This window comes from Pseudopodoces humilis, chromosome 28 (assembly GCF_049639895.1).
Source record: "Pseudopodoces humilis isolate 2021_Gansu_Grassland_sample_001 chromosome 28, ASM4963989v1, whole genome shotgun sequence".
NCBI classification, from domain to species: domain Eukaryota; kingdom Metazoa; phylum Chordata; class Aves; order Passeriformes; family Paridae; genus Pseudopodoces; species Pseudopodoces humilis.
This window is the reverse complement of record NC_142227.1, coordinates 566,804-578,915: the sequence shown is the minus strand read 5'-3', so window position 1 is coordinate 578,915 and position 12,112 is coordinate 566,804. Positions and strand designations below refer to the sequence as shown.

The window sequence follows — 12,112 nt, the reverse complement described above, 5'->3', positions numbered from 1 at the left end:
TGTCCATCCGTCCATGGCGGCTCCAGGAAGGCAGCGGGACGCGGCGGAGGCGCAGCCCGGCGTGTTCTCCATGTCAGCCGGCAAACCCGGGGCGGGAGCGACCACATCCCGCTGCTTTCTGTGTTCTGGTGCCGAGGGGAGGCCGTGGGAGCGGGGAGGGGAACACGGGAAATGGGGTTTGCCGGGGCCTCCCGCGCCTCGTGTTCCTTTGTCCTCAGTGCGGCTGTTCCGGCCAAGCCGCCGCCATCCTCTCTCCCCCACAAACACCAATGCTCAGCCTTTCACCCTTCTCTTCCAGCACGCTTCTCTCAGGGGCCTCTTGGCAGCACTTTCCCCCATCCAATGGTTGTTTTAAGAAAATATTATAATTTTTAATTTCCTCATAGCATCAGTGGTTTTGGGGATAAACACCCTGCCGCAGCAGCCCTTTCTGTTGGCTCACGGTGCCGCGCCACGGCCCCGCCGTGTCACCAGGCCACGTTGTCACCAGTGGGGCCCTGCACAAATGCCACAAGCCCCCCTGGAGCTAACGGCCTGGGGCGTTAGAGCCCTTTTGCGGATTATTTGGTTCATTTGGATTGTTCTGTTTATTCAAATTCAGTTATTCGAATTATTCAGTTTATTCACATCGTTTGGATTATTCGGATTATTCGCATCAGGGCAGGGCCTGGAGCCCCCCGGGGGCACAGGACCCCTCGGGGAAGGGTGGCTGTCATAGGGGGGTCATTGGAGTCTCCTCTCCCGCTGGGGCTCTCCGGGGCCCGGGTTTTAGGACAATAACCGGTACCGTTTAGGACAATAACCGTGCCCACGGCCCCGGGGGTGATAGAGCCCTTGGGGAATTGGGGGATTTCACCCCCACCATCGCAGCGGAGCGGGGGCACCGGGCCGGGCCGTTGGCGGGGGATGCCCGAAGTCGCCCCCGGAGTGTTTTCCCGGTCCCGTTTCCCCCCCGGGGGTCCCCCCCGGTCCCGGGAGGCGGCGGCGGCCCCGCCCCGGCCGCGCGTTCCCGCCAGCGGCGGCCAATGGGCGCGCGTGGGGCGCGCACGGGGCTTTTCCGCGCCAAACTCCAAAGCCCGCGGAGAGCGCGCGCGGCACCGGCTCCAGCCCCGCAGCCCGGTGAGACCGCCGGGGCCCCCGGTCCCGCCGCCCGGTGAGGCCGCCGGGACCCCCGGGCCCGCAGCCCGGTGGGTCCGCCGGGGCCCCCGGTCCCGCAGCCCGGTGAGTCCGCCGGGACCCCCGGTCCCGCAGCCCGGTGAGTCCGCCGGGACCCCCGGTCCCGGCACCGCCGCCCCATCGCGATCCCGCCGCTGGCCGGGGACCCCGGGAGCGGCAGGACAGCGAGGGGCGCAGGGGGTTCGCCGCCGTGCCCGTGCCGGGGCGGGAAGCAGCGGGAGCGCTCCGCCGTGCCCGGGCGGTGACAGCTGGTTCGGGTGCCCCGGAGGGGACGCGCTCGGGGCCGCGACAGCGGGACCGACCCCCGCCCCCGAACGGGCCCACGGGAGGGGGTGTGCCCGTCAGGGGCGGTGCCGGCGGCACCGGTGCCCTACGGGCCTGGGGAGTGGCATCGCCCCGCGGGGTGCGCGGGGATGACGCGGCCGGGCTGGGGCGGGTCCGGGAGCGGCAGGGGTCACTGACATCCCGCGATTCCCCTCCTGTCCCGGGGTGCGTGTACGGTCCAGGGACCGCGGCCCGCGCTGTGCCCGCCGTGCCGCGGGCGCCGGTGGCGGCCCCTTTAAGACCACGCGCTTCCACCTCCTTTATCCCTTCCGTCATTTGCATGATCGCGCGAGACTTGGCGCGTGGGCGCGGCGGGCGGGTTTCAATTGTGGCGGGAGATACGGTCGGCTCGAGCGGAGCCGTTAGGCTCCCGCGTGGGGGGCGGGGCCAGCCACACGCAGCCAATCAGCGGCCGAGCCGCCCGGGCCGCCGGCCAATGGCGTGCGGCGGGCGCGTGAGGGCGGGGCGGGGGCCGGGCCCGCCCCGCCGGTGCCGCCGCCTGAGCGCGGTCCCATTCCCGGGGCAGCGCCGCCGCCATGTGGATCCAGGTGCGCACCATGGACGGCAGCCAGACGCACCGCGTGGACTCGCTCTCCAAGCTCACCAAGGTGGAGGGGCTGCGTCTGCGGATACACGAGGTGTTCGGCGTGGAGCCCCACCGGCAGCGGCTGTTCTACCGCGGCAAGCAGGTACCGGCCCGGCGGGCTGACAGCCTCGGAGCGGCAGCAGCGCGGTGCTCGGACACCGCTCCCTGCCCCGTCCTCCCCTCCAGCTGAGGACGGGTGTTTTAATTTATTTATTTTTAATAGCGTGGAAGTGAGGGGTTTTGCTGCCATCTAGTGACCCCGGCTCCCTCCCGCGCTGCTCCTTCCGTGCCCTGGCAAGGAGAGGAGCCAGCTGCAGCACAGCCTTTATTCTTACTTTTCTTACTATTTTCCACCTAATGTGCTACTCTTCTGCCTTGACATTGCCTTTATGAAGTGTCTGAATATTACTAGTGATTTTATTGTCTTTAAAGTGCTTAATGCTTTTGAGCCTTGCAACTTCCGCTGCTCTGAAAGCTGTAGAGATCTCATTTTTCTTTGTAAATTGGGAAAAGCAACTCATTATTTTGAGGTTTTTCAGCTCTGGTATCAAATTCTCACTAGGTACAGAACACTTGAGTGGCTCAGTGCTATATTATGTTTTCAATAATAGGTTTACAATTGCTGTTGTACAACTGTTTTCTTCCTTGTGAGTTAATAATGTAACTAAATTAGCACTGAAGTCAATCAAAACCATTTTAAAATACAATTGCTGTATTGTGCCTAATCCTATGCTGCTAAAGCTCTGTGCTAGAGAAACTCCTGATCTGGTGTTTGGCTGATCACAGGATTAATTTCAGGAAAAGCAGCGGGATGCTGAGTTGGCTGGGGATGGACAGTTTTTTCTAGCTGCTTTTCTTTCTGTTTTAGGCAGTCTTGAGCTAACTGTACTCTGTAACTAGCAGGTGTGGCTGTAGAACATGGAAATACACCTGGACTAGCCCCAGTCTAAGCTCAGGTACCAGTTGTAGCATAAAAAGAGGCTTGTAGGATGGTGTGAGGCTGCTGGGTGTAACCCACCTTTCTGTAGGGTTAGGGTAGATTTGGGTGCCTTAATGACCCATTTGTGTTGTAAATTACGTGATAAGAGAGCGTTGGTTCAGGGCAGGTGGCACCTGTCAGCCTCACCCCGCAGCCTGTGCAGCCAGCCGGGGTTAGGAGGATTTTCAGAAGTGGTGACTGAGTGAGGATGCCCTTGCCCTACCAAGGGAATCCCTCCTCCTGCAGTTCCTTGGTTCCCTGGCGTGATCCAGCCTCTCTCAGGCCTCGTTCCCACTGGCCTTTCTCTGGCTGTTGGAATCCCTGCAAATGTTCAATTTCTTACTCGTGACCATTCATAAATGGGGTTAGAAAATTAGCTGTTAGTGAAAAGCTGCCTCCTTTGTTTGAGGTTTGTCGTCAGTCCCGGGCTCTTCTTTCTGGCTGTGCCTTGAGCTCCTGTGGTTTCCTGTCCTGTTCCTGTGCTCTGCCATTTCCCTCTGCACCTGTTGTCACTCGTGTCCTCTGCTGCTGTCCCCGTGTTTGTGACACCGTGTCTGGGCTAAGAAGAAACAACCGATTTCTGGTGTGTCCTTACGCATCTCGAGGAGTTTTCATCTCTAAACCAGCAAAAAGCTCAGACCTCTTCCTGTGCAGTCAGATTTCCAGGGATTGTTCCGTAGCCATTTGGTGCCATAAATCAGAATTGAATTATCATAGTGATTCCTGTGAAGTGTAAATTTTTGTGGTTTTGCTCTGCTTCCCCCTGATAGAGAACAAAGCTCCAGGGATTGCTTTTTCTGGTGGTTTGAGCTGGAAGGGGATGATCATTTCCTGTAAAATTTCTTAGTCAGACCTTAAATATGTGGGGAAGCTTGTCTGAACTTCTGACTGCTCTGTGGGCTCCAGCCTCACATATTAACTCTAAAAGGGTTGTGCTCCTTAGAGCTCCTGAGAGGTTACTGAGGGATCTCTCTCTCCCTCTGCACTTCTCTTTTTGCAGGGCAGGGTTTTGATTTGACTAAAGCCACGCCAGACTTGCCAAATAAACTCTTAGAATTAGAGAGGGTGTGAAATTAGGACACGCCTGGCCACGCTAAAGAGCGATTGGGTAGTTTCAAGTTGAATTGAATCTTTTTTGATTTTACTTTCAATGGAAAAAATGTGTGTTTGCTGAGAGAAAAGTGCATGATTAACTCTGGCTTCTAATTAGTGCTACAATTAATGGAAATGGTGTAACAATAATCAGGATCACACACAAAATATAAAGACAGTCTGCATTAACGTTTGGGATGCGACTGAATTGAGGAAGAAATCATTTCCCTTTGAGTTTGTAGGTAATGTGGAATTATCTTTGAATCCTGATGGGAATGTGGGGCGTCTGTAGTTGTTTAATTGATGTTTCCAGGGAATGTCCTGCAAACCTTTCCCGATCTCATCGAGGCTGGGGAGTAAGTCCAGGGTAGCATGGAAGCCTTGCTCTTGTGGGCTGTGGGGTGACTGGAAAAAGACCATTTGAATAGCGGGAATAGAGGGAAGAAGGGCCCAGAGATGGCTGCTGATGGCTCTAAAGCCACGTGGCGGGTGTTGGCGGGCAGGGCTGCTCTGGGCACCGCGGGTGCTCGGGCTCAGCCCGGTGGAGGCCGTGACCAGCTCGGTTTGGTGCTTTCCCTGCAGATGGAAGATGGTCACTCCCTGTTCGATTACAGCGTGGGGCTGAACGATATCGTTCAGCTGCTGGTCAGACAAAGCCCGGCCGTGCTGCCTGCTGGGAGCAAGGAGAAGGACTCGGAGCTCTCAGACAGCGACTCCGGCTGCGGCTCCGGCCCCAGCGAGTCCGACAAAAGCTCCCACAACGGGGAGGGTGCCCTGGAGCTGGAGGGACAGCCCAGCACGGCAAAGCAGCCCCACTGGACCGACCCCGGCTTCGGCCTCTACAAGGTGGGTCCTCACACACTGGGAGCCCTCGGACCTGCGCCCTGCCAGGGGAATTGTTCTCTGCAGCAGAGAATCGCTGAAAATCTTTCATACCCCGATTGTGTGGGCAGTTCCTTTCTTCTCTCAAACCCTCCAACAACAAAGACAAAAATACCAACCAACCCACAAACCAATTCAATGCAACATGCTGTAGGTCAAAATACTTACATTTTTTTTCATTTTGTCCTTTGAACTAAAACTACAATACATTAATTAATTAAAAAAAAGCAAAGCATTCACAGTGTCTGGTTTGATTTTTTTTTTTTTTACAAATTTTCCCAATATTTTTGCTTGGAGTCACTACATTTGTCAAAGCTGAACTTTCTTGAATGAACAAAAGAAAATCTCAAGCAGCTGTTCAGAATCATTTTACTTCTTTGTTTCAATGGATTTTATTACAGATCTAGCGATGTCTTTGCCAGGTTATGAGCAAGATGCTTTAAAAGGCTGTTCCAGACTAACCAAGAATGGTTTGTGCTCACTAACAAGGCTGGGTTTACATGTCTGGTGTAGAGTGGATTTATAACCTTACAAATTCAACCTAAGCACACTGTAGGGCTGCACGACAGGACCAGGAAAGCAGAGGAAATCTTAATTTTTAAGGTGATCATTTAAATATCTTGATAATGGTGCAGTTCTTGAGATGGTTAAATCTTCAAGTGGATTGGAAATGAATGCCTAATTTGCAAATCCCTTTTGGTGATCTGTGCTCTTTGCTCTTCACAGATCAATGACTTGGTGGATGCTCGGGACACGGACATGGGAGCGTGGTTTGAAGCCCAGGTTGTGAATGTAACCAGGAAAAAACCCACCAGTGAATCAGCTGAGAGCTGCACAGATCCTGACCAGCCCACAGCTGTCCCTGAAGAAGATGTAATTTATCATGTGAAATATGATGAGTGAGTTTTGTTTTGGCCAATGAAGTCGTTTGGCTTGTGATGGCGATAGGACATTTTATTGCAGATATTGCATTAATTAAAACAGAACTGGGCAGTGGCATAGTAATTATGTCATTGAGCCCTGGCAAGTAAGGTTGTTTTGCAGTTGGAATTCCAGGGGTCTGGAATCATGTTTTTATGGATAACAGCATTTATAGGAAGTGCTGGTGGCCAAGTGTCAGAGGGAGGGAACAGTAGCAAAGCCACACAGGTTGGTTCTGGCTGCGTCTGTGTGGGAGGAGATTTTATCCTTGATGGTATTCTTGTGTTGTGCAGCAAAATCAACCTGTCTGTGGAACACCTGTTACTCCTCAGAACTGCTGCTGAATCTGGTTTTTGTTCTGTCCCTGCCTTGAAGTTATCCAGAGAACGGTGTGGTGCAGATGAGCTCCGCTAATGTGCGCGCTCGGGCTCGGACCATCCTCAAGTGGCACCAGCTGGAGGTGGGGCAGGTGGTGATGGTCAACTACAACCCCGATGAGCCCAAGGAGAGGGGCTTCTGGTACGATGCTGAGATCCTGCAGAAAAGGGAAACAAAACTGACCAGGGAGCTCAATGCAAAGATACTGCTTGGGTAAGCTGCTCACGTGGAATAAATGGGATTCCCTTGCTCTGCTTCAGCTTTCTGAGGTCTGAGTGAGACTGCCGGCAAAGAATGGTGCCACAGTAGTGCAGGGGACAGATGGAAAGTGGCCTGTCCTTTTTGGGTGAATAACTTCAGCATTCTGCAGTTCTGATTTCCTTCCACTCAGGAACTGGACACTCGAAGGAACGCTGATCCATGGATTCACTTAATGCTGAAAGGATGCAAAGCCCCATATTCACCATGAGGCAAATTATTCTTTATGTGTTAATTATCCATAATGGCTTTACAAAACTGCAGTGTAATATGTTGTGGAGATAGGATGATGTAGAAAGAACTCTCTTACTATATAAAAGTGATGAAAAATGATGCCAGTTCTCTCCTGAAGGAGACTCAACTTCAGGAAGAAAAGAATATTCATCCTTTTTCTTCTCACCAGAGTGATTTTGACTTTTTAACTATAAAATATGAGACACATTAGTCTGAAATATATTTGGGGGCAGGGGGAACAGTCACTTGTGATAATTGAAATGCTACAAGTGCCTGGATTCTCCCTGAGACAAGAGGAGGTTTATTCTAATTGCATAAAATGATTTGATTTTCAATGCCTGAGCAGTCTGATGCATGCACAGCTGTGAACTCGAGCTCTGGGATACTTCTGAACTGGGATTTCTTTTCTCAACTTCTAGGGAAGCTGGTGATTCCTTGAATGACTGCACAATTATATTAGTGGATGAAATCTATAAAATAGAAGAGCCAGGCTCTGCTTCTCCCATCAGTGCTGGTACCCCAAAACGTGAGTCTGATGGGGAGTTCTGGCTTGTCTGTCTCACCTTGTGACGTCCTGCCAGTTGTCTCAGAGGTTTGAGAGTTTAGTGGTGCCTCCTTTGGCTGTTTCCAGTGGATCTTGGCATTGGCTGAGTGTGCTTTGTGTTTGCCCACAGGACAGATTGGACCCGTGTGTAAAGCCTGTAAGGACAACCCAAACAAGACGTGCAGGGTCTGTGCGTGTCACATCTGTGGGGGGAAGCAGGATCCAGAGAAGCAGCTCATGTGTGACGAGTGTGACATGGCCTTCCACATCTACTGCCTCAAGCCTCCCCTCAGCAGAATCCCAGATGACGAGGACTGGTAGGTTCTGGGGAGGCGTGTGGGGTGTCACAATTGCCTCTACTCAGGAGCAGGAACTAGGTCTGGGGCTCGAAGCTGCCCTTTTCAGTGGCTGTACAGGGGTGTGTGTCTTCTGGGGTTTTTCTTGGTAAAACTTCCTAGCTTTTCTTGAGCTTAATGAGAGTAGGTTTTAAGCCAGTGGCCTGCACACTCCTTTTCCTAGTTTTGGGATCTAAGATGCCTTTTTTGTGTACCTGCCTAAGGCCAGGGCTTGGGGCAGCCTGGGATAGTGGGAGGTGTTCCTGCCGTGGCAGGGGGTGGAACAAGATGAGCTTTAAGCTTCCAACCTAAACCAGCCTGGGATTCAGAGAGGACCAAATGAAAACTTGATGCTGGGGGGCTTCAGTTGTGCAGTGGCTGCAGGCAGGGCCCAGGCCCCACCATCAGCAGGTCAGGCTGGTTTGTACATGAGATGTGTACAGTGAGAGGTGTGGATAGTGAAATACTTCTTTCAGTAGACACAGAGTTAGTGAAATGCACTGGTTTATTCCCTCTGCCCTGTTTCAACACTGTTTACAATGATTTTGTGACACAGCTGTTTCCTGACACATCTGCAGTGTTGTAGTATTCCAGTAATTCCAGTGTGAGAGTGTTTCCATGTCCTGTCTGGTTTCATGTGGGGAAATTGTAACATAACTCACTGTGTTTGGAGGAAATGCTCCTAACTGAAGCCTTTGCTGCTTATTAATTTTCAATGACTTTAGGTATTGCCCTGAATGTCGAAATGATGCAAGTGAGGTGGTTTTAGCAGGAGAGAAATTAAAAGAAAGTAAAAAGAAACAAAAGATGGCATCTGCTAATTCCTCCTCCCGGAGAGACTGGGGCAAGGTCAGTCCAAAGCTGTTTTACTTGGAGTTGTGTTGGTTCCTCTGGGCTCTTGGCTGATCCTGCTCTCTCTGCCCAGGGCATGGCGTGTGTTGGGCGCACCAAGGAATGCACCATTGTCCCCTCCAACCACTATGGACCAATTCCTGGCATCCCCGTTGGCACCATGTGGAAATTCAGAGTTCAGGTATGAAGCTGAATGCTGGCCTGATCTGCTGTGGGGAGAAATGGGAATGATCCAGCTGCTACAAGAAACCTGAAACAGTTAATGTGGAAATGCGTGCATCACTGGACATATGGAAGTGCAGAAGGAAAAGAATTCTGGCTTTGTCTGGATCAAGTGTTCCATAGCTAATGCTGCATTGTTGGGGCCCATCAAGTGCTGGTTTACTTTGTTTTAGTGCTCTTTTTGGTAACTCAAAAACCCCAAAGCAAACAGATTTGTTCTCAGTAGTTTGTCCTGCAGGTGTGTAGTGTGCCCTGGCAAGGGTGTCTCAAATATCCACATACATGAAACAAGAGGTTTCTCATCCTGTGAGAAAGTTGGGGCAGAAAAAAGCATTGGCCTATCCAGATCTTGAGTCCAAGTATTGAGGGAAAGTTGCTATTACAACTCTTTCAAAACTTTATACAAATATTTAATAGCTGTATTATTCTTAAATGCCTGGAGCCTTTTAATAAGCAGTGTCAGTAATTATTAGATTTGCACCACAAACCTTACACATGTGTTCAACACAGTCAGCGCATTACTTTGTTAGAAGCATTTTTATTTTTCTTTCTTCTGCCTGGAGCTTTTTGGAGGATGATGGTGAGAGCAGTTTCCCCTGTGGTAGATGGAAAGCAAATGTGAAATAGCACGGTTGGTTCAGCTCCCAGGCCAGTGCTGTGCTGGGTCTGGTGAGAGCAGGTGCCTCCAAACCTGATTTTGTCTGCCAGGTGAGCGAGTCCGGGGTGCACAGGCCCCACGTGGCGGGGATCCACGGCAGGAGCAACGATGGCGCCTATTCCTTGGTGCTGGCAGGAGGATATGAAGATGACATCGTGAGTGGATTCTGATTATTGATGCACAGAACCAAATGAACTTGTTAAACAGAGCCTTGGCCTTCGTTACTTTTTGCACTCTGCACCAAACACTTGCCCAGCTTCACCTATTTCCTTCAGAAGCAAATGAAGCAAGGAGAAAGTGCAGTAATCTGTGCCAGCCTGAGCCACAGGATCAGCCAAACCCAGTTTAACCAGGGATACCCTGTGACCCCAGAGTTTTCAAGGTGTGCATTAGAGCCACAGTTTGAACACGGGCTGTGCTGGCAGCTGTTCACCTCCAGCAGATCCTGTGTGACCTGGGCTGCTCAGGGGTCCTGGCAGTGCTCAGGGCTGTGACAAGAGCATTGTCACCCTGGGGCTGCTCAGGGGTCCTGGCAGTGCTCAGGGGTCCTGGCAGTGCTCAGGGCTGTGACAAGAGCATTGTCACCCTGGCCTCCTCTCCTGGCAGCCTGAGGGAGAGCCTGGCCCACTCTGGGAGATTAAATACAGGAAACAGCTTTCCTTTTTTGGGAATGCCCAGCTAAACTACCTGGTTGAAAGATTCTTCTGCTTGTATTGAATTCTTTTTGTGACTGTCAGAACCACTGTTCGTTTCAGGATCATGGGAATTCCTTCACGTACACGGGGAGTGGGGGCCGAGACCTCTCTGGGAACAAGCGCACGGCAGAACAGTCCTGTGATCAGAAACTCACCAACATGAACAGGTTGGCAGCGTTTGTGCTCCGTTCTGCCTCAGCACCTCAGCCTGCCAGCACGAGGGATTGGGATTGTTTGGGCTGTTTGCATCCAAGGAAGCTGGAAAAGGCTCCAGGCTGGGTCTGTGGGCTGTGGTTCAGATCAGCTGTACAATGGGAATGCTCCTTCAGAGCACTGGAATGGGGCAGGACTGGGAGCGGTGTCGGTGTCACGTGCAATACTGGCTGAAACTTGAGGGACAGAGCAGTCAATTGGTGTAGGAGCCCTCCTGCTCTCTCCTGGAGACATTTGTGGCCCCTGGTCACCTTGGGAGAGCAGAACATTTGTAATTCTGAGCTGTTACTCTCACCGATGAGCCTGGACTTGAGTGGAGGAAGCGATCTGGGCTGGTCGTGAGGGTAATGCCGTGAATAATGAGGAGGCCCTGAGTGCAGAGGTGTCACTGTCACACGGCTCACATGGCAGACATCAGCTCTGGCCTCTCTTGCAGAGCCCTGGCTCTCAACTGCAGTGCCCCCATCAACGACAAGCAGGGGGCCGAGGCCAAGGACTGGCGGGCAGGGAAGCCGGTGCGGGTGGTCAGGAACGTCAAGGGAGGCAAGCACAGCAAGTACGCTCCTCTGGAGGGCAACAGATACGACGGCATCTACAAGGTGAGGAGGGGTGGGCTGAGCTAGGGCTGGGTGTGCCTGTGGCCAAGGGGCTTGGACAGAGTGTGATGGACTTGCTCTGGCTTTTGCAGGTTGTGAAATACTGGCCCGAGACAGGGAAATCTGGGTTTCTGGTGTGGCGATACCTGCTTAGGAGGGACGATGAAGAACCTGCTCCTTGGACCAAAGAGGGAAAGGACAGGATGAAAAAGCTTGGCCTGACAATGCAGGTAACTGCCTTGGGACGTCACCTGGGCTCTGAACTCGATGGAGAGCAGGGATTTTTCTGTGACATGTTCTTACTGAGGGTGATCCTTAGTTAAAACTGGAGACTGAGAGGCACATAAATGCTTCTGGTCTGCTGGGTTTGTTTTTATACATCAGGAGGCTAAAAGGACAAAACTCACTTTTATTTTTTTAGTATGGAATTTCTATAGGCTGTGAAGTGCTTCCCCATAGCAGGGATCTGTTGCTTAAAATAGATTAAAACTGCCCCTGGAACAGTTCTCCAGAGGTCACTCTTGGACCTGTCTTGGTCTGCAAGTCTGACCCCGTGTGTTTGCATTGGATGCTCTTTGTTTTGTTTCCTGCAGTATCCTGAAGGATATTTGGAAGCCGTTGCAAACAAAGATAAGGAAAAAGAAAATAGTGGAGATGATGAGTTTGATACCCCAGGGAAAGGGAAGAGGAAAAGGAAATCAGCAGGTTTGTGGAGTAGGCAAGTGGATATAGAAAGCCCTGGAGGTTTTTGTACATTTTACTTACTCTTTTCTGGTGTTTTTTAGGTTGGTTTTTTAAAAAAATCTTTGTGTTTTCTTTCAGATGGGGAGGAAAAACTCATCACCTCTCCAGCAGGGACTCCAAAGAAAACTAAAGTTGAGCCATACAAGCTGACATCCCAGCAGAAATCTCTTATAAAAAGTGATGAAGCCAATGAAAAACTGTGGAATGAAGTCCTAGAGGCTCTCAAAGATGGACCGGTACACTGGGCTTTCCCCCACCTGTAGCTGGGCTGTCCCCAGACAAATCCTTGGCCAAGTTAAGGAGCAGCCTCAGACCTAAAATGATCTTATTTTAGAGCAAACACCCCCAGCAGGTTTAATGGGACAGATTTCACATGCTAAGATTTGTTGAGACTCTTTTTTATGATCAAAGTAATCCCTTGCA

General features: G+C 51.7%; 1 protein-coding gene across 6 annotated transcripts in view; it reads left to right on the top strand.

Moving 5' to 3' along the window:
* UHRF1 (ubiquitin like with PHD and ring finger domains 1) overlaps positions 1-12,112 on the top strand; it is a 28,108-nt gene that overhangs the window by 14,061 nt on the left and 1,935 nt on the right. For 4 of the 6 annotated variants that reach the window (XM_088067707.1, XM_088067708.1, XM_088067706.1 and 1 more), the window contains 14 exons: positions 2,027-2,189; positions 4,740-5,003; positions 5,766-5,938; positions 6,336-6,551; positions 7,250-7,356; positions 7,505-7,691; positions 8,435-8,558; positions 8,635-8,742; positions 9,492-9,596; positions 10,197-10,303; positions 10,786-10,948; positions 11,038-11,175; positions 11,539-11,650; positions 11,768-11,925. In XM_088067707.1, the coding sequence (XP_087923833.1) occupies positions 2,037-2,189; positions 4,740-5,003; positions 5,766-5,938; positions 6,336-6,551; positions 7,250-7,356; positions 7,505-7,691; positions 8,435-8,558; positions 8,635-8,742; positions 9,492-9,596; positions 10,197-10,303; positions 10,786-10,948; positions 11,038-11,175; positions 11,539-11,650; positions 11,768-11,925 (2,115 nt within the window). In that variant the 5' untranslated portion in view covers positions 2,027-2,036. Of the gene's footprint in view, positions 1-1,073; positions 1,154-2,026; positions 2,190-4,739; positions 5,004-5,765; positions 5,939-6,335; positions 6,552-7,249; positions 7,357-7,504; positions 7,692-8,434; positions 8,559-8,634; positions 8,743-9,491; positions 9,597-10,196; positions 10,304-10,785; positions 10,949-11,037; positions 11,176-11,538; positions 11,651-11,767; positions 11,926-12,112 lie in introns of those variants that run through there. The other 2 variants (XM_088067709.1, XM_088067710.1) reach the window with 2 other exon arrangements.